The sequence below is a fragment of the Heteronotia binoei genome, chromosome 18 (assembly GCF_032191835.1).
Source record: "Heteronotia binoei isolate CCM8104 ecotype False Entrance Well chromosome 18, APGP_CSIRO_Hbin_v1, whole genome shotgun sequence".
Taxonomy (NCBI): Eukaryota; Metazoa; Chordata; class Lepidosauria; order Squamata; family Gekkonidae; genus Heteronotia; species Heteronotia binoei.
The window spans coordinates 36020697-36041044 of NC_083240.1; the positions used below are offsets into that span (position 1 = coordinate 36020697).

At 51.6% G+C, this 20348-nt stretch overlaps 1 protein-coding gene across 3 annotated transcripts in view; it reads right to left on the reverse strand.

Annotated features, from left to right (window-relative positions):
- Positions 1-192: 192 nt before the first annotated feature.
- GIT1 (GIT ArfGAP 1) overlaps positions 193-20348 on the reverse strand; it is a 70279-nt gene continuing 50123 nt past the window's right edge. For 2 of the 3 annotated variants that reach the window (XM_060259149.1, XM_060259147.1), the window contains 11 exons: positions 18867-18964; positions 18021-18132; positions 17795-17928; positions 16137-16289; positions 10727-10966; positions 8944-8997; positions 8709-8795; positions 6434-6510; positions 5054-5236; positions 3366-3432; positions 193-1229 (listed from right to left, as the gene is read on the reverse strand). In XM_060259149.1, the coding sequence (XP_060115132.1) occupies positions 1017-1229; positions 3366-3432; positions 5054-5236; positions 6434-6510; positions 8709-8795; positions 8944-8997; positions 10727-10966; positions 16137-16289; positions 17795-17928; positions 18021-18132; positions 18867-18964 (1418 nt within the window). In that variant the 3' untranslated portion in view covers positions 193-1016. The remainder of the gene's footprint in view (positions 1230-3365; positions 3433-5053; positions 5237-6433; positions 6511-8708; positions 8796-8943; positions 8998-10726; positions 10967-16136; positions 16290-17794; positions 17929-18020; positions 18133-18866; positions 18965-20348) is intronic. The other variant, XM_060259148.1, reaches the window with a different exon arrangement.

The window sequence follows — 20348 nt, forward strand, 5'->3', positions numbered from 1 at the left end:
CTTGGGAGGTCGCCCATCTGAATACTAGCCAGGGCCGACACTGCTTAGCTCCCGAGATCTGATGAGATCCGATTGGCCAGGGCTGCCTTCCTACAGCCAATGCCGCAGCCTTTAGGGTGGCTATTGAGGGTTCGGCAGCCTCCGCCAGGTTTACGCTTTGCAGTCGAAGCATCAGAAAGAGCATCGGACTCCTCCATGTTCACATCTTTTATTTGGTACAAATGTACAGGACAAACAAGATTCCAGCACAGCCGCCCAGCTGCTGCCGCCACTGCAGCGGCCACCCCTCCCCTAGGCCAGGCAGAGAATGCCCCCCACCCTGCCCCCCTCATTTAGCAGTGGGTGTCTCCCATCCCCCAAGGAGTTTTAGGAGGGTGCCAGTAGTGCCAGCCGGGGTGCGTGCCCATGCTGAAAGCAGGCCCCTCCCTTGCCCCGGGCTTCCGAGGGCAGCCAGTCCCAGAGCAAAGAAGGGAAGAAAAGGAATGGGGTGGGGTGGGGGGAGAAGGAAAGGGGAGGCTTAGCTGAGAGCTGCAGCACCCAGGCGTTGCTATTCCAGTGTTAACACTATTTTTTTTTTGGGGGGGGGGGGGGTCCATGAGATAAATACAGTTTGGTGTTTCTATAGCGAGAGTTCTATATACACACTCACATATTTTATAGGTATAAAATATGTGTGCCTATGCACAGGATGGGGGAGAGGAGGAAGACACATACGTATGGTTCTACGCACTATACATCAGGGCGACGGGGGGGAAAGGAGCAGGCGGGGGGGTAGGTTTCAGTTCCCCCAGGGGGCTCCACTAAGGGTGGGGGTGGGTGGAGTATTTACAGGGCAGCTTCCTCTCTGCACAGGGCTACTGACCCCCCCTTTCCTCTGTCCTCCCTGGGGGCCCAATCCAGTCCCCAGTTATTTACAGTCCCGGGGTGCAAGGGTGCCAACCTTTTACCCAGGCTGGGTTGGCAAACGACGCAGGCGGCCGCAGGGTCCGGGAAGAGAAGTTGTGCCCCCCCCCCCTTCACTGCTTCTTCTCGCGGGTGGTGATGGTGACCAACTGCTTGGCTGCCTTGGCAATGTCGTAGGCACATTGGATGACCTGCTGCGTCAAGAGCTGGTAGTCCACAGGGGCCCCGGGCTCGGGGGGCACGGTCTTGCGGCACTCGCTCTGCAGCCGGTACGCGCTGGCGTTGAGGAGGCGCAAGGAGCTGCGCACCGTCTCCAGGGCAGGCTTCTGCAGAGGGGAGAAGGCAATCTCATCAAGACCAGGTGAAGCAAAGGCGCTTCTTCCAAAGCCCCTGATAAATGATGAGCCCGCAGCGGAGCCTCTCTGCTGCATCTCTGCATGATGTACTGTTCTGGGCTGGTTTCCACTAAAGGCATTGTGTCGATAGATCAAGTCTGATTGGCTCATTCCCAGAGATGTGACCTCAGGAGACACTGTTCCCTGCATCTCTGGCTTGAGTTGCACTCCTTGAAAATGTTAGTGGTGATTCATGCAGAGAAACAGAGGTGGCATTCAGAACACATACCTGAGAAGTTAACTTCAACAACAAGGCTGGAGAGAGTGTATTTCTATGTATGAAATTGAGCAGCCGAAGCCTTGTCACACATTTAAAACCAGCACAAAAACAGACTGTGTCTTCCAGAAGCCCTAAAAGCCGCTAAGACCGTCACGCCTGCTCCTTCCCAGCACCATCAGAAGACCAAATCAGCCCCAGACCTGCAAAAACCCCTCCCCAATGCTAGTCTGACCTGCAGTTAATCTGACTGCAGCCAGAAAATGCACCGTTGCTTCAGAGTTACAAATCCTTGCTCCTGAACAAGCAACTCGAGCTTACTGCAGGATTCAAACCCAGCTCGGGAGCAGAGAGACGACTCCTTTGGTTGGGTTTGATCACCAGCCTCCCCAGCCTCCAAGCTATACATAACACACTGTATACCAGGGGTCGGGTGGAATTCTAGCAGGAGCCACTTTACATATTAGGCCACACACCCCTGATGTAGCCAATCCTCCAAGAGCTTGCAAGGCTCTTTTTTGGAAGCTCTTGGAGGATTGGCTACATCAGGGAAGTGTGGCCTAATATGCAAAGAAGCTCCTGCTAGAATTCCACCCCTGCCTCCGGCTAGTATTTATGCCCTCCCATCTTTGAAATCCTGGCCACAGGCCTGCACTGGGTACCTTTGGAATTCTGACAAAAGGCTATGGGCACAATCACAAAAGCGGCTGCAGCAGGAGGGGGAGACAACCACAAAACGTTACATACAAGTCAAGCAGCTCACAAACAGAGCGATTGCCAGAAATGTCCAACAGCGTGCCTTTTAATCTGCACAGCCAATCAAAAGCCCTGCTAAGGAAAAGCCACACCTGGCCCTGCCCACTTTCTAAAAGCACCTGGTGGGCGCTGGGAAAGGGGTCAGTCGCGTCCATGGCCTCCATAAACACCACACCAAAAACCTGCTGCAATGTATGCTAATCTGTAACTTCCCCAGCTCAACTGGCCGCAATTGCACTTCGGATTCAAAAGAAACCTGCCTCCTCTCTGGCGACATGCTTGGTGTGCCCTGAATCAGGACACAGGGCAGATCATCAACAGCAGACACAAAAAAACCCCCTCTCCAAGACAGAACTCTTAGTGGCTTCTTTCAGCCCCACAGGGCCTTGCTGGAGGGACTGGGTCCTATTTATATACTGGCATGCTTAATTCTAGCACTCTAAATTGGCAGCCTTTCTCCAACCTCCAGACTGCCCCGCCCTCCCAAATCTTAAGCAGCTCTTCCTCCAGCTAAGACAGGAAACTGCCCAGCAGTCAGAATGACCAAGGGCAGTGGAACTGAAGCAGGATCCTGCGAAGCAGCCATGTCCCCAGTTTGGTGTAGTGGTTAAGTGCGTGGACTCTTATCTGGGAGAACCGGGTTTGATTCCCCACTCCTCCACTTGCACCTGCTGGAACGGCCTTGGGTCAGCCATAACTCTGGCAGAGCTGTCCGTGAAAGGGCTGCTTCTGTGAAAGCTCTCTCAGCCCCACGCACCTCACAGGGTGTCTGTCGTGGGGGAAGAAGATAAATGAGATTGTGAGCCACTCTGAGATTCAGGACGGTATAGAGTATAGAACTAGTTTGGTGTAGTGGTTAAATGTGTGGACTCTTATCTGGGAGAACCGGGTTTGATTCCCCACTCCTCCACTTGCAGCTGCTGGAATGGCCTTGGGTCAGCTTTCACAGGAGTTGTCTGCTGTAAGAGCTCTCTCAGCCCAACCTACCTCTCAGGGTGTGTGTTGGGGGGAGGTAAAGGAGATTGCGACCACTCTGAGACTGGGATTCAGAGCAAAGGGCGGGATATAAATCCAATGCCATCATTACCGCCTACCTTGGGGAAAAGCGACGCCATCTCCGTGACGGCCGTGTGGATTTTCTCCGAACAGGGGACGAAGCTGCTGGGGTCAGAGAGAGGGAATGAAAGTCTGCGGCAATGCGGGAGGGGCCACAAGCCCTTCCCGGGAGTCAAGAGATCCTCCTTCCATCCAAAGCAACCAAACGTGGCCCTCTCCCCCAGCACTTCCCAAATTTCTTGGAACTTCAGACTTGGAAGCCCATTTGGGCACAGCTCTGGACTCCAAGGAAATGAACTCAGAGCAGCAGCTCATCCAGAGAGGACGGACAACCTCCTTGGAGGTTTGACAACTCTGTTCATAAGAACATTAGAGAAGCCTCGTTGGGTCAGGCCAGTGGCCCATCCTGTCCAACGCTCTGTGTCACACAGTGGCCAAAACCCAGGTGCCATCAGGAGGTCTACCAGCCAGCCCAGAACTCCAGCAGCCCTCCCAATGTTGCCCCCCAAGCACCAAGAATTCAGAGCATCACTGCCCCAGAAAGAGTGTCCCATCTGTACCTTGCGGCTAACAGCCACTGATGGAGCTTTGCTCCAGACTTTACACCAATCCTCTCTTAAAGCTGTCTATGCTTGTAGCTGCCACCACTTCCTGCAGCAGTGAATTCCACTGGTTAATTACTGTCTGGGTGAAAAAGTTCCCTCTCTCTTTCCTTTGGAAGACATAAGGCCATTCAAATCCTGCTTAATTATGCTCTTTGTCTCTTCTCCCCTTGCCCCTCTCAAAGACCAGGAGTGGGACTTGTGTGAAAATGGAGCAGGCAGGAAATCCAAATTCTTCCAGAGGGCAGCTCAGCAGCTGATGCCCCCCTCCCCGCTGCCCCCTTTTCAGCAACTGCTAATTGTTGACATCATCCTGCCCCTGGCTGGGCAGCCATTCCCTGCGTGGGCCCAAAGTAAAAAGCATTCCTCAGCTACCATTTCATATGAACATATGAAGCTGCCTTCCACTGAATCAGACCCTCGGTCCATCCAAGTCAGTCTTGTCTACTCAGACTGGCTGTGGCTCTCCAGGGTCTCAAGCTGAGGTTTTCTGAACCCTTTTTAATTGGAGATACCAGGGATTGAACCTGGGACCTTCTGCTTACCAAGCAGATGCTCTACCACTGAACCACCGTCCCTCCCACATATGAAGCTGCCTTCTATTGAATCAGACCCTCGGTCCATCCAAGTCAGTCTTGTCTACGCAGACTGGAAGCGGCTCTCCAGGGTCTCAAGCTGAGATTTTTCACACCTAACTGCCTCGACCCATTTTAATAAAGCAGGAGTCAAGTTGTACCTTTAAGACCAACCAATTTTTATTCAGAACGTAAGCTTTCGTGTGCTTTTAAGCACACTTCATCAGACGAGGAATCCAGCACAGTCTTCCTCATCTGATGAAGTGTGCTTAAGAGCACCCGAAAGCTTACGTTCTGAATAAAAATTGGCTGGTCTTAAAGGTGCAACTTGACTCCTGCTTTGTACACCTGCTTCAGACCAACACGGCTGCCCGCTTGGATTTATCTACATGGACCCTTTTGAGTTGGAGATGCCAGGGATTGAACCTGGGACCTTCTGCTTACCAAGCAGATGTTCAACCACTGAGCCACCGTCCCACCCCATTTCCGCCCCGCTTCCCACAAAGCTCCCGGAACCAGGGTGCAGGATCAGGAGGGATCCATCCAGACCTGTCATGCTTGAACTCCTGAGCAGCTCGGAGCAGCTCCTGGATGTTCTTGGTGACCTGCTCTGTCTTGAGGATGACGTCCTCCGTGCTGGGCAGCCCCGGATCCAAGTCCCCTTCCAGGGGCTCCGGTTCCGGGTGCAGTTCGTCATCCTTGCCCAGGTCTAAGAAGCGCTTCCCGTCCATGCTGGGAAAGGGGAAAGGGCAGATAGAGACGGAGGGGTTACTGGGGAGAGTTGGCACTGCCTGCCTGCATCCCCGTGCCCCTTCAGCCTCACCAACCGGACCTGCCCGAACACAAAAATGGCACCTGCTCAGAGAATCACGCCTGTCATTTAAGCAAAGTGTATTCCCAGGTTTGTGGCCAGAAGCCAAACAGGGTATGAGTGGCCAAGAGGACCGGACTTTGGGGCTCTGCTGAGCTCCTAGCCTCCTCCCTTGAAGACCCCGGGCTAACTAAATGTGTCCAGAGGAGGGCAACGGAGATGGTGAGGGGTTTGGAGACCAAGTCCTATGAAGAAAGGTTGAAGGAGCTGGAGATGTTTAGCCTGGAGAGGAGGAGGCTGAGAAGTGATATGATCACCAAGTACTGGAAAGGCTGGAGGATGGTGCAGAATTGTTTTCTGTTGCCCCAGAAGGTAGGACCAGAACCTACTAAAATTAAATCAGAAGAGTTTCTGGCTCAACATTAGGAAGAACTTCCTGACAGACAGAGCAGTTCCTCAGTGGAACAGGCTTCCCTGGGAGGTGGCAGGCTCTACTTCCTTGGAGGTTTTTAAACAGACGCTAGACAGCCATCTGACAGCGAGGCTAATCCTGTGAATTTAGGGGGAGGTATTTGTAAATTTCCTGCATTGTGTAGGGGGTTGGACTAGATGACCCTGGAGATCCCCCTTTCCAACTCCATGATTCTATGAATGCATCAAAAGCAGAAATCACAGCAAGTTACCCAGCGGGACAGCCCCATTCCCTTGTGGAGAGTGGGGCTTGGTCGCACACAGGCAGTGACAGCCCTGCGCTTGATCCCCAAAGCAATCTTTTGACGCTGCCCGTCCAGAACAGCTATGACCCACCCGCGGGTGCCAAGTGTGCCCTCCTACCCAAAAGCCAGTCCAAACCAATAGCAAGAGGACCGTCTTCCTCTCTCACCCCCACCACATGTGACCATACAAGAAACTGCTTTCTAAGAATCACCCCATCAGTCCACCGAGGTCGGTATTGTCTACTCAGACTGGCAGCAGCTCTCCTGGGTCTCCGGTGGAGGTCTTTCACATCACCTAGGGCCTGGTTTTTTTTAACTGGCGATGCTGGGGATTGAGCCTGGGACCTTCTGCATGCCAAGCGGAGGCTCTTCCACTGAGCCACAGCCGTAAGTATTCCTCACCTGAGTGGTAGATCCCCTCCCTGTGTGTTGTCGTAGTCACTGTCCGTACCGCTGCCGTGGCGGTCCAGTTTCCCAGGCTAGGAAGAAGGAAACATGGCAGAGTCAGGCAGGACAAAGGAGGACACATCTTGCCTTCATTGCCAGGAAGGCAATGTCCTAGAACAGGGATGTCAAACATGTGGCCTGGGGGCCGATCAGGCCCCCGGAGGGCTCCTATCAAACCCCTGAACAACTGGCTGCCATCTGCTTCCTTCCCCCTCTCTTTTGCTTCCTTCTGCATCACAGCTTGCTTTGCCAGGCTTGCTCAGTCGCACAGGAGCTACAGAGCAAACCCTTGGGAAGGAAGGGGGGGAGGGAGCTTTGCCAGGCTCTCTTAGTTGCACAGCAGAGCTACTGAGCCAAGCCTCTCTTCCTTCTATTGACTGAGGCTCCTCTCCCTCGTGGTCCCCTGGGGAAGGAAGGAAAGAGCCAGACCTTCCTTTGCTCAGTTCCCTGGATCCCATGGGAGAAATACAAAGAAAGCACCATTAAGACCAACAAGTGCTAATGTTTTAATCGTGTTTTAAGTTAGAACCTTGTGGGACTTTGCCCAATTCTGCAAGGCCTGCAAAACAACATTATTTTGAATGGCCTTCAACCAAAGTACATGGATGCCCAACAACATGGCATGGAATTTAGCACCAAAACTGTTGCTTTAAAATTGCATTAATAATTTAAATTGTAAATTGTTTAATTTTAACTGATATTATTGTAATTGTTTTATTGTTCCATTGTTTTATTGTTCTATTGTTTTATTGTTAGCCGCCCTGAGCCTGCTCCGGCGGGGAGGGCGGGATATAAATACGAAAAATAAATAAAATAAAAATCTTTAAGAAGATGAAGATATTGGATTTATATCCCGCCCTCCACTCCGAAGAGTCTCAGAGCGGCTCACAATCTCCTTTACCTTCCTCCCCCACAACAGACCCCCTGTGAGGTGGGTGGGGCTGCGAGGGCTCTCACAGCAGCTGCCCTTTCAAGGACAACCTCTGCCAGAGCTATGGCTGACCCAAGGCCATGCTAGCAGGTGCAAGTGGAGGAATGGGGAGTCAAACCTGGTTCTCCCAGATAAGAGTCCGCACACTTAACCACTACACCAAACTCGCTCTCTTGTATTTGCCTGGGTCATTATTGTTATTATTATTATCATCTCACCCATTCCCCCACAGGGGTTCAGGGCAGACTACATCAAATATACAATGATAAAACCAACAATCAAAACCAGCTAAAATCATAATAAAATCAGTTACAGCATTGAGCTCAGAATCTATATAGTCTTTTTATAAAGTTTATATCTTTGCTCCCTGGCATTACATTTTATGACACACATGGCCTGGCCAGACAAGGTCCCGTTTATGTCAGATCTGGCCCTCATAAGAAATGAATTTAACATCCCTGTCCTAGGATGTGCCCAAGGCCTTGGCCTGCCAAAGACGACCCCTCCAGACACACCGTTTCTGGGGTTAGAGCATTTCTGATGCCCAGAAGGCACTTCCAGCCCACTAAATAAAACCACCAGCAGGCCTTCCTGCTACAAACCCTGAAAACAAACCTTTCGGGGTTCAAGGATTAGCTGCCCTCAGAGGCACACACCTCGTGCGCTTTCATATATGAATCAATGTTCTGAGTGAGCCTCCTGAACAGGAGCACAGACTCATGTAGGCCCACACCAGGCAGCCTCCTCCCTGGAAGGACATTTCGGGCTCTCAGGAACTTTTGATTCCTTTCGGTTTGAGTTCGGGTTCAGGAGGAGGGCAGCAGGCAACCTGTGAGCCCCACTCTTTTCTGTGAGTGAAGGCCAACAGCAGGCTCTCCCATCCGGGGTTGCCAGGGGCTCAAGAGACAAACACACCCTCTCTCAGGCAGCACGGGAGCCAGATCGCCACAGTGGATGCTGTTCCATCCCCCTTTTGTCACCACAGTGATGAGGAGAGCCAGTCTGGTGTAGTGGTTAAGTGCGTGGACTCTTATCTGGGAGAACCGGGATTGATTCCCCACTCCTCCACTTGCACCTGCTGGAATGGCCTTGGGTCAGCCATAGCTCTGGCAGAGGTTGTCCTTGAAAGGGCAGCTGCTGTGAGAGCCCTCTCCAGCCCCACCCACCTCACAGGGGGTCTGTTGTGGGGGAGGAAGGTAAAGGTGGCTGTGACCGCTCTGAGACTCTGAGATTCAGAGTACATGGCGGGATATAAATCCAATATCATCATCATGTTCTCGGCAAAACACAGCAACTCACCATGTGACGTCCGCTGTCCGGTTGGCACGACAGAAGCGGAGAGGAGGGAGGAAAAGGCATTGACGAGACAGAGCCCCCCTTCCGGACCTGAAACAGACCCAGCGTCAACCAACAGACACACATGGAAGCCCTGAGGTGGAGGAGAGAGGGCCACCCAGCACAAACCAGGGAGAGAGATGGCCACCGCTTACAGGCACCTGCTTCTCCCTGCTACTCACACAGAGACTCCACTCACCCGGTAAATCCCGGCCGGATTGTGCACGGAATACATGGCCTCGTCGTCCACTTCCTGGGGGAGGGGGGGGGCAGAGGAATAAAAAGTCAGCAAAATCTTTCCTTTCCCTGCCTGTCCCATCCTTCTCCCCCTCTGAAGGCAGAAGACTTTCAAATTTCGCAACACTCCATTTGCACTCAAACTCTCCCCAGTGTCCATTTTGCTTCTCCCATCAACTGAATCCTTCCTCACTTTCCATTTCCCTGGACTGAATTTTTTCCTGTTACCATTAGGCAGGGGTGGAATTCTAGCAGGACTTCCTTTGCATATTAGGCCACACCTCCCTGATGTAGCCAATCCTTCAAGAGCTTCCAAAAAAGAGCCTTGTAAGCTCTTGGAGGATTGGCTACATCAGGGGGGTGTGGCCTAATATGTAAAGTGGCTCCTGCTAGAATTCCACCCGACCCCTGGTATACAGTGTGTTATGTATAGCTTGGAGGCTGGGGAGGCTGGCGATCAAACCCAACCAAAGGAGTCGTCTCTTTGCTCCCGAGCTGGGTTTGAATCCTGCAGTAAGCTCGAGTTGCTTGTTCAGGAGCAAGGATTTGTAACTGAAGCAACGGTGCATTTTCTGGCTGCAGTCAGATTAATTACAGGTCAACTAGCATTGGGGAGGGGTATTTGCAGATCTGGGGCTGATCTGGTCTTCTGATGGTGCTGGGAAGGAGCAGGCGTGACGGTCTTAGCGGCTTTTAGGGCTCCTGGAAGACACAGTCTGTTTTTGTGCTGGTTTTAAATGCGTGGCAAGGCTTTGGCTGCTTCATTTCATACACAGAAACACACTCTCCCCAGCCTTGTTGTTGAAGTTTTCAATGTCACGTTTGCATCAGTGGCACAAACACGGCATGAGGGAAAAACAAACTGGAAAAGTTACCAACAGAGAGGCCACCTCCAAAGGGACATGTGGGCCCCGCAGCATTCTGAAGCAGCGCTAGAGACCTTGGCACTTTCCCCCTCTAGACAAGTCCCATAGTCTCCCCCTGCAGGGATGTCCCCCCTGCCCAGGAGCATGGTATGGTCCATCACTACTGGGGCTCTTCCGTCCTCCTTATTCATCATTTGCCTTCCATGTTATCCCCTCTTCCCTTCCAGCTCCCCAAAGACCCGTCCCAATATCCACAGAAACACAAAAACCATAGAGCTGGAAGGGACTCCAAGGGCCATCTGGTCCAGCCGCCTGCACAACATGGGAAATTCATAGCTGCCTCCTCTCCCACTCCCCCAGTGACCAGAGGAATGCCAAAAAACCTCCAGGATCCCTGGCCAAACCGGTCTGGAGAAAATTGCTTCCTGACCCCGGAATGGCAATCAGCATTTCCCTGGGCGTGTAAGAAAGGGCCAGGAGAACTAAGCACTGATGCAACCCTTCCTGCCCGCCCTCTCACGCTCTGCCTAATTCGCGGAATGCCTAATTCACTGATTCTGCAAATTTTAAGCAAGATGGCCATCTAGCTTCTTGCATAAAAACCACCACCTCCCGAGGAAGCCCGTTCCACTGAAGAACTGCTCTAACGATTCACACAAGCACAGGGCTTTTTTGTAGTGGGAACACCTTTGCATATTAAGCCACCACCCCCCCATGCATCCAATCTTCCTGGAGCTGTACTAAGAGTCCTGTAAGCTCTTGGAGGATTGGCTACATCAGGAGGGCGTGGCCTAATATGCAAAGGAGTTTCTGCTACAAAAAAAAAAGCCCTGCACAAGCATAACAAAATCCACAGCACGCGCACTGGCCAACACTCACCCCAGGGTGGAACGGCTGCAGGCGGGTCACCAAGTCGTCCACTGGCTGCTGCCCAAAGGGCTTCAGTGCCCCAGTGCCCGGCTCGTACATGGAGAATGCATGGCGGTCACGACGATGGGCTCCCGTGACAGGCGAAGCGACATGGCTGTGCTCTGGGCGCTCACTCTGCGGGGGTGCCACCGGGTGGGCCTGTCCTGCCTGCTGACGGATCTGCATGTTCTCCGACTGCAGCTTGTGAATCTGAAAATGACGGCGCAGGAACGTCAGAGCAAGCAGCTGCAGATCCAAGGGCTCGAGGCCCCAGCGCTGTGCTTCCAACATGGGCTGGCCTCAGGCTTCCCTGGGAAATCTGCAAGCTGGCACCGGTAGCATCCCTCCCAGACCACCCTCCCCCTGGTCTGCCTTGTGTGGGCTTTCTCACATCCTCTCTGAGCAAGGAGGGTCTCTCCCAGCATGCCGTTGGGCAGTCCCTTTACTCATTCAGCACATCCCAGAGCCGCACGATGTCAAAACGTTAATGAACAGAACTCAAAAAGTTCTTAAGACACACGCACAGCTCTGTTGGACTTTTTCACACTATGAACCGCCGTTTTTTTTCCCCTGAACTAAAACCAGACAGACACTGCTGTTGTCTGAAAAGAATGAGCAGACCCCTCTTCTCTTTGTACACCAGCCAGTGTTTGGGACCACGCCTCCCAACTGGAAAGATGCAAGCCTACAGTTGGGACTCATGCAGAGAAACAACAGACATACTCCCTTGGAGGTATGTAATTGGGCTTGCATGTCCCAGTCATCAGGCTGCCATGATGAAAATAAGCACAAGGATCTCTCCCCCTCAAGGGGAGCACTGCAAGATCAAGACTAAAAGGCACATCTGGTCAAACATCCACTCCTTGCAGAAGAAGAAGAAGAAGATATTGGATTTATATCCCGCCCTCCACTCCGAAGAGTCTCAGAGCGGCTCACAATCTCCTTTGCCTTCCTCGCCCACAACAGACACCCTGTGAGGTAGATGAAGAGATTGGATTTATATACCACCCTCCACTCCGAAGAGTCTCATTGCAGCTCACAATCTCCTTTACCTTCCTCCCCCACAACAGACACCCTGTGAGGTAGATGAAGATATTAGATTTATATTCCACCCTCCACTCCGAAGAGTCTCAGAGCGGCTCACAATCTCCTTTACCTTCCTCCCCCACAACAGACACCCTGTGAGGTAGATGAAGATATTGGATTTATATCCCGCCCTCCACTCCGAAGAGTCTCAGAGCGGCTCACAATCTCCTTTACCTTCCTCCCCCACAACAGACACCCTGTGAGGTAAATGAAGATATTGGATTTATATCCCGCCCTCCACTCCGAAGAGTCTCAGAGCGGCTCACAATCTCCTTTACCTTCCTCCCCCACAACAGACACCCTGTGAGGTAGATGAAGATATTGGATTTATATCCCGCCCTCCACTCCGAAGAGTCTCAGAGCAGCTCACAATCTCCTTTACCTTCCTCCCCCACAACAGACACCCTGTGAGGTAAATGAAGATATTGGATTTATATCCCGCCCTCCACTCCGAAGAGTCTCAGAGCGGCTCACAATCTCCTTTACCTTCCTCCCCCACAACAGACACCCTGTGAGGTAAATGAAGATATTGGATTTATATCCCGCCCTCCACTCCGAAGAGTCTCAGAGCGGCTCACAATCTCCTTTACCTTCCTCCCCCACAACAGACACCCTGTGAGGTGGGTGGGGCTGGAGAGGGCTCTCACAGCAGCTGCCCTTTCAAGGACAACCTCTGCCAGAGCTATGGCTGACCCAAGGCCATTCCAGCAGGTGCAAGTGGAGGAATGGGGAATCAAACCTGGTTCTCCCAGATAAGAGTCCGCACACTTAACCACTACACCAAACTGGCAGGAGGGACACTGATACCCAAGCCCTCCTGCTGCTGCCCCGCCTGCAAATGGCATTCAATGGAGGTGAAAGGTTATCATGGCACTTTGGGAACAGGTTTTAAATCAGACATATTAAGACCGGTTTTAATATATCTACGGAACTAGAACTCTATTACGGGTCAGATCTAGATATACCAAAATCTACTCAAGAATTAATAGCCACATTACTGATTGCAGCAAAAAACACATATCTGCTAAATAGACAAGGCCTTCCACAAATATGTCATAACAAGGTATATCTGTATATAATGGAAATGTGTGTGCGTGTGTATAATGGTAATCTGTATATAATGGAGAGCCAGTTTGGTGTAGTGGTTAAGTGTGCGGACTCTTATCTGGGAGAACCGGGTTTGATTCCCCACTCCTCCACTTGCAGCTGCTAGAATGTCCTTGGGTCAGCCATAGCTCTGGCAGAGCTGTCCTGGAAAGGGCAGCTGCTGGGAGAGCCCTCTCCAGCCCCACCCACCTTACAGGGTGTCTGCTGTGGGGGAGGAAGGTAAAGGAGATTGTGAGCCGCTCTGAGACTCTTCGGAGTGGAGGGCGGGGTATAAATCCAATATCTTCATCTTCTTATAATGGAAAAAATCACTGATCAAATAACTAAAAAAAAAAGGAATATTGATGTGTACATTCGTAGAAAAGCGGTTTCCCCTATTAGGTTGTCTGCCCACAGAGTGCTTCCTAAAAAGCTGGTCCATATGAATGTCCTTCATATCTGACCTTACAAAGATTGTATGATATGTTCCAAAAGCATGATTGTTTGAAGGTTGGTTGTTTTAAATTCATTGTTACGGCCCACTTCTTTAACGCAACATAATTGAGAAATATTTTTCTATTACGTTGTATGCATCTTATATGTTCAATATCTTTCTTATCACGGTTGTACAATACTGCTTATTTTGCATATATATTGTAATAAGAAATTTTTTTAAAAAAGTTTTTAAAAAGATAACTGCTTCTAATCGTTGAGGTTCCACTAGACCATCATGACTTTTCAGGGGCTTCTCCTCATTCCCTTTTAAAGCCATCTAAGCTAGTAGCCGTCAGTGCTTCCTCTGAGCTGAGTTAGCGTGAGCTAGCTCACAGATTTTTACCCTCCAGCTCACACATTTTTGTCTTAGCTCAGGAAGGATGACCCCAGAGTACACTTATTTATGCAGTAGCCAAATTGCTCGCTCACAACTTTAATGCCAGTAGCTCACAAAATAGAATTTCTGCTCACAAGACTCTGCAGCTTAGAGGGAGCATCAGTAGCCATCGCTGCATCTTGTGGCACAAAATTCCGCAAGTTAATTATGTGTTGTGGGGAAAAAGTACTTTATCAGGTCAGGCTCAGAGAAGCCTTCGATATATATATATTTTTAAAACAGTCAGTCGAGTTTGGGAACTGCTGCTCTGGAAGTGGCAGGAAGAAGTCAACAAACCACCACCCCAAACACAACACACACCGGATGACAACAGGCCAACTCAAAGCGTGACAGAACAGCAGCTGGCCTAACCCCTCTAGAAAAGAAGGCCCGCCACACACAAATGGAAGTAGCCACAGGCCAGGACACCGCAGGAACTCCTCTGCATATTAGGCCACACCCCCATGAAGTAGCCAATCCATCTGGAGCTTATAGTAGGCCCTGTACTAACAGTCCTCTAAGCTCTTGGAGGACTGGCTACATCAGTGGGGCGTGGCCTAATATGCAGAGGAACTCCTGCTAGAAAAAGAGCCCTTTGCATCACCTTTCAGTTCAAGGAAAGGAAAAAAGGTCCCCTGTGCAAGCACCAGTCATTTCTGACTCTGGGGTGACGTTGCTTTCACGTTTTCACGGCGGACTTTTTACGGGGTGGTTTGCCACTGCCTTCCCCAGTCATCTACACTTTCCCCCCAGCAAGCTGGGTACTCCTCTGACTGACCTCGGAAGGATGGAAGGCTGAGTCAACCTCGAGCTGGCTACCTGAAAACCCAGCTTCCGCCGGGGATCGAACTCAGGTCGTGAGCAGAGCTTAGGACTGCAGTACTGCAGCTTTAACACTCTGCGCCGTGGGGCTCTTCTTTCAGTTCAAAGCACCCCAAAAAATGTGTGCGGCCAGTGCCGTCAAGTTGCAACTGACTTATGGCGCCCATCGTGGAGCTATCAAGGCAAGAGACGAGCAGAGGTGGTTTGCCATCGCTTGCCTCTGCATCACAACCCTTGGTTTCCTTGGTGATCTTCCGTTCATGCACTAACCAGGGCTCATGCTTCTTAGCTTCCGGGATCTGATGAGATCAGGCTAACCTGGGCTATCCCAGTCAGGGCAAGAGACGAGCAGAGGTGGTTTGCCATCGCTTGCCTCTGCATCACAACCCTGGGTTTCCTTGGTGATCTTCCGTCCATGCACTAACCAGGGCTGATGCTTCTTAGCTTCCGGGACCTGATGAGATCAGGCTAACCTGGGCTATCCCAGTCAGGGCAAGAGACGAGCAGAGGTGGTTTGCCATCGCTTGCCTCTGCATCACAACCCTGGGTTTCCTTGGTGATCTTCCGTCCATGCACTAACCAGGGCTGATGCTTCTAAGCTTCCGGGACCTGATGAGATCAGGCTAACCTGGGCTATCCCAGTCAGGGCAAGAAACGAGCAGAGGCGGTTGGCCATCGCTTGCCTCTGCATCACAACCCTGGGTTTCCTTGGCGATCTTCCGTCCATGCACTAACCAGGGCTGATGCTTCTTAGCTTCCGGGATCTGATGAGATCAGGCTAACCTGGGCTATCCCAGTCAGGGCAAGAGACAAACAGAGCTGATTGGCCATTGCCTGCCTCTGCGCAGCAACCCTGGGCTTCCTCGGTGGTCTCCTATCCAAGTACCAACCAGGGCCAACCCTGCTTAGTTTCCGGGATCTGACAAAGACTGGGCTAGCCAGGGCCATCCAGCTTAGGGTCTACCCAATAAAATAACTGAAGCAGAAAAACCAAGCAAGCTCTCTCGCTTTTTCACCGCCTCTCACATGTGCACTTCGATGCAATGCACCCCTTGAGCCTTCCTAGAGAGGGTCCCTTCCAAATGCAAAAGGTGCCCCAGGGAAGTCAGCCTTTGGCCACTGCAATTTACCTCCCCTCTCCCACACCCTTGAGGAAAGAGAGTCATCGGGAGGGCAGGAACAAAGGCACTTTTAAAAACTACTTCCCCCACCCCGTGGGCACAGAGTGGTAAAGCCGCAGTACTGCAGTCGGAGCCCTCTGCCCACGACCTGAGTTCGATCCCAGCAAAAGCTGGTTCAGGTAGCCGGCTCCAGGTTGACTCAGCCTCCCATCCTTCCGAGGTCGGTCAAATGAGTCCCCAGCTTGCTGGGGGGAAAGTGTAGATGACTGGGGAAGGCAATGGCAAACCACCCTGTAAAAAGTCTGCTGTGAAAACACTGTGAAAGCAACATCACCCCAGAGTCGGAAACGACTGGTGCTTGCACAGGGGACCTTTCTTTCCGCCCCCCACTCACCTCTCTCTGCAACCGCCGCAGTTCATCGCTCAGGCTGTTGTTCACTTTCATGAGCTGCTGGACTTTGGCTTCGGACGCAGCCAAGGCCTTCTTCACCTCCAGGTACTCCTGCAGTGTGATGGGCCCATCGGAGAGGTCGGAAGAGTCCATGCTCTTTGCGGGGGGGGAAGAGAAGGAAGTGTGTGAGATGAGGGCATCCATGGGGCCCATGCAGAGATGGAGCTACAGCACCCTTTGCCCTACTGAACGGAGACGGGGTGCTTACAAACACACTCGCTGCTCCACTGCTTAGAGCAGGGGTGGCCAAACTGCAGCTCGGGAGCCACATGTGGTTCTTTCACACACATTGTGTGGCTCTCTAAGCCTCCACTGCCCCATCAGTTGGCTTGGAGAAGGCATTTGTCTCTTGAAATCGCTTCCCCAAGCCAAGCCAGCTGGCAGCTTGGAGAACACATTTAAAGTTTGTTGCTTTCTTTCCACCCCTCCATCCCCCATCTATTTTCCTTCCTTCCTTCCTTCCTTCCTTCCTTCCTTCCTTCCTTCCTTCCTTCCTTCCTTCCTTCCTTCCTTCCTTCCTTCCTTCCTTCCTCCCTCCCTCCCTCCAACCATCTGACATTCATGTCTTGCAGCTCTCAAACATCTAACATTTATTCTATGTGGCTCTTGAGTTAAGCAAGTTTGGCCATTCCTGTCTTAGGGGCTAGCAAATAGCATTCGAAAGCTTCAATACCACTGACCTAGTGGGCCAGGGGCGAATGAGCTTGGAAGTCACGGCCTGGGAAGGCCAAGGGATGGGAGAAGAGGCTGCATGGCCACAAATCTCTGTGTGCCTCATTCCTGTGGCTGGTGTCAATTCTTTTATTCTACTGAAGACACCTGCAGCTGCCTTACACTGAGCCAAATCATTGGCCCAATCGAGACCAGTACTGTCTTCTTAGGCAGGCAGCCGGTCTTCACAGTCTCAGGCAGAGGTCTTTCCCACCACCCACTACCTGATCCTTTTAACTGGAGATGTCGGGGATTGAACTTGGGACCTTCTACATGCCAAGCAGCTCCTCTGCCAGTGAGCCGCAGCCCCTTCCTAAAATGGGTCAGCTTACAAAAAATATTCAAAGCAAGGGAAAAAGAAAAGGATGTCCAAAGAGTGACATCTCAGGAGACAGAAACAAATCCCAAATGGAGCCAGCCAGATTTCAAACTCTGCTCTCCTTCCAACTTATTCAAATATCCAGCCAACATTTTGGCTTCAGCTGTCCAAGAAGAAGAGCAACTGGGACAGATGCTGATGAGAACATAAGAGAAGCCTTGTTGGATCAGGCCAATGGCCCATCCAGTCCAGCACCCTTCGTCACACAGTGGCCAAATCCCCGGTGCCATCAGGAGGTCCACCGGCAGGGTCAGAACTCCAGAAGCCCTCCCACTGCTGCCCCCTCCAAAAGCACCCAGAATACAGAGCATCACTATCCCAGACAGAGCGTTCCATCTATACTTTGCGACTAATAGTCACCAATGGACCCCTGCTCCATATGTTTATCCGATCCCCTCTTGAAGCAACGCTTGTAGCTGCCACCACTTCCTGCAGCAGTGAATTCCACGTGTAAATTCCTCAGATTGCTGCCCTTCCTTCACCTCACCCCACTGGTCCCTGCAGCGCTCACCCGGGCCCGGTTGTTGCGAGCGGCGTTGCCACCTCGCAGGGGCTCCTGGTCGGGGTCTTCGTCTGAGGCAACGCTGTCGTAATCGTGTTGGTCGTCGACGTCACTGGGGCCGTGCAGAGCGGAGTCTAGAGTCTCTGAGCCGCGGGAGAAAGGGGGAGAATGTTACGAGAGTGCTGTTGGCAGGAAGTCCCGCCCCCACCCAAGCACCTCCCCTTCTTCCCCTTACCTGTGGGGCTCACCAAGGCTTTGCCCTGCTGCCGGCGTTTTGCCTCACTCAGGATATCGATGATCAGAGTGGCAAATTCCCGGGCATTGAAACGGGCAAGTTTCTGCCGGCCCTAGAGGAGAGAAACCAAACAGTGAGTGGCTAGAAGCATCGAGGTTCCTTTTGGATGCCCAAACTCCAGCTTTCGCCCTCTATGAGCCAGTTTGGTGTAGCGGTTAAGAGTGCAAACTCTAATTTATTTATCTAATTTATCAGATTTATACCCCGCCCTCCCCTGATGGGCTCAAGGCGGCTAACAACAACAAATTAAACCACACAAACATTAAAAACAAAATACACAATAAAATCATTCATACAGTTTACAATCATTAAAACCAAGATATGCATTTCTAATTTCTCTGATGTTCTTGATTCAGTTATAATTCAGCGGGATTATCGGTGCCGTGGAGTAATAGCTCCCTCCCTTCAACCGTTAAAAGCAAGTTTAAATAATTCAGTTTTACAGGACCGAATTAATCTGGGAGAACCGAGTTTGAGTCCCCTTTCCTCCTCCACATGCAGCTACTGGGTGACCTTGGGCCAGTCACAGTTCTCTCAGAGCTCTCTCAGCCCCACCTACCACACAGGGAGTCTGTTGTGGGGACAGGAAGGGGAGGAGACTCCGAGTGAAGGGCAGGGTATAAATCCAATCTCCTCCTCATGTTTTTCTACTGTAACGGCACTTCCAACAATTTACACTTCGGAGCATCCCCCTCCCTCTCCCTCCAGTGTTGTCTCCTCCCCTCCCCGGCCACTCAGAAACAGGCCACCAGCCAATGGGGAGGCAGCTGTCCCTCCCCCTCTTACCTGATTGCGTGTGGCAGAGTATTCGGGGTTCACCGGCAGGAAAGGCACGGCACTGCGCTCCGTCACCAGGGTGCTGTGGTTTTGCGTGGTGAGCCAGACTTTGGAGAAGAGGGGAGCAAATGGGGACATTTAGCAGAGTCCATTTGAGCCTGGGGAGGCTCAGGTGGGGGGGGGGGGCTCTTTCTCCACCCCTTGGGCAAGAAATGGGAGAAGGGAGGCCAAAATGTACTCGGGGCTTCCAAGGAAGTGTGTGTGGGGGAGGTGAGAGTTATCTGGTTGCATTCCATGTCACATCTCTTCCCTCCCCCATCCCATGCTCCATCTCAAATCCTACCTAACTGATAAAAGGGGGGCCACTAAGAACACACAATCTGTTGTACCCCCCCCCACCCTGGCTCTTCCTCCTAGAGCGGCCATGGGACACCAGCACTTGGTTGCTCCTTCAGTCTCCTCTCTTCGCTCTTCATTGCCAACTAAAACTCTCCCAACAGGAAAAGGCAAAAGATCTTGAGGCTTTTCAGGTTGGGGAAGATGAAGGGAGACATTATCTATGGCCCAGAGCAGGGGTCCCCTACCTTTCCGAACCCCTGGGCCCTTTCGGAACTCTGACACAGGGCGGTGGGCGCAACTACAAAATGGCTGCCGTAGGAGGTGAAGTCACAAAAACAGAGGAAGCCGAAAGGCAACGGAGAAGAGGGGTCTCTCTTTTGTTATGAACGGGCAACAACGTGGCAAACAAAGCAGAGTAGTTTCTGACTCTGGGGTGACGTTGCTTTCACAACGTTTTCACGGCAGACTTTTTACGGAGTGGTTTGCCGTTGTGAGTTTAAATCAACGCACGCTGGAACAACAAGTCCTCCCTTTATCTGTGGATGGGGTCTGAGCTGGCTAAAATGAAGAAGGAAAGAGATCTGGGGGTTGTAGTGAAAAGTTCAACAGAAACACAAACTTGGACCCATTTTCCACCAGCCTTATGCCGCTCTCACAGCTCCTCTTCTCCGTGGGGCTTTCATTGGATTTCACACTATCTGCAACTCGCTTTGCCCTTTTCACGCGGCAAACAGAAACTGGTTTTTAGAGGATCTTGTTTGCTGCGCAAAAGAGGCGGAGTGAGCTTCAGCCCCGGGGCAAAGAGTGTGAAATCCAATGGAAGCCCCACGGAGAAGAGGAGAGCGAGAGCGGCATAAAGCTAATGGGAAATCAGTCTTAGTGTGCAAGAACAGAGAGAGGGGAAAGCAAAAAATGCTTGGGATTATCTGGAAAGAAACGGAAAATAAAATGACTGGCAGGATTTTTTTTTTTTAGCAGGAAAGCGGTTCCGGCTGGCTTGGCATCAGGGGGCGTGGCCTAATATGCAAATGAGTTCCTGCTGGGCTTTTTAAACAACAGCAGCAAAACCCTGACGACCAGTATTGTAATGCATTTCTGTAGAGCTAAGGTGCGGTCTCATTCGGAAAACTGTTTGCGGCTCTGGTTATCATA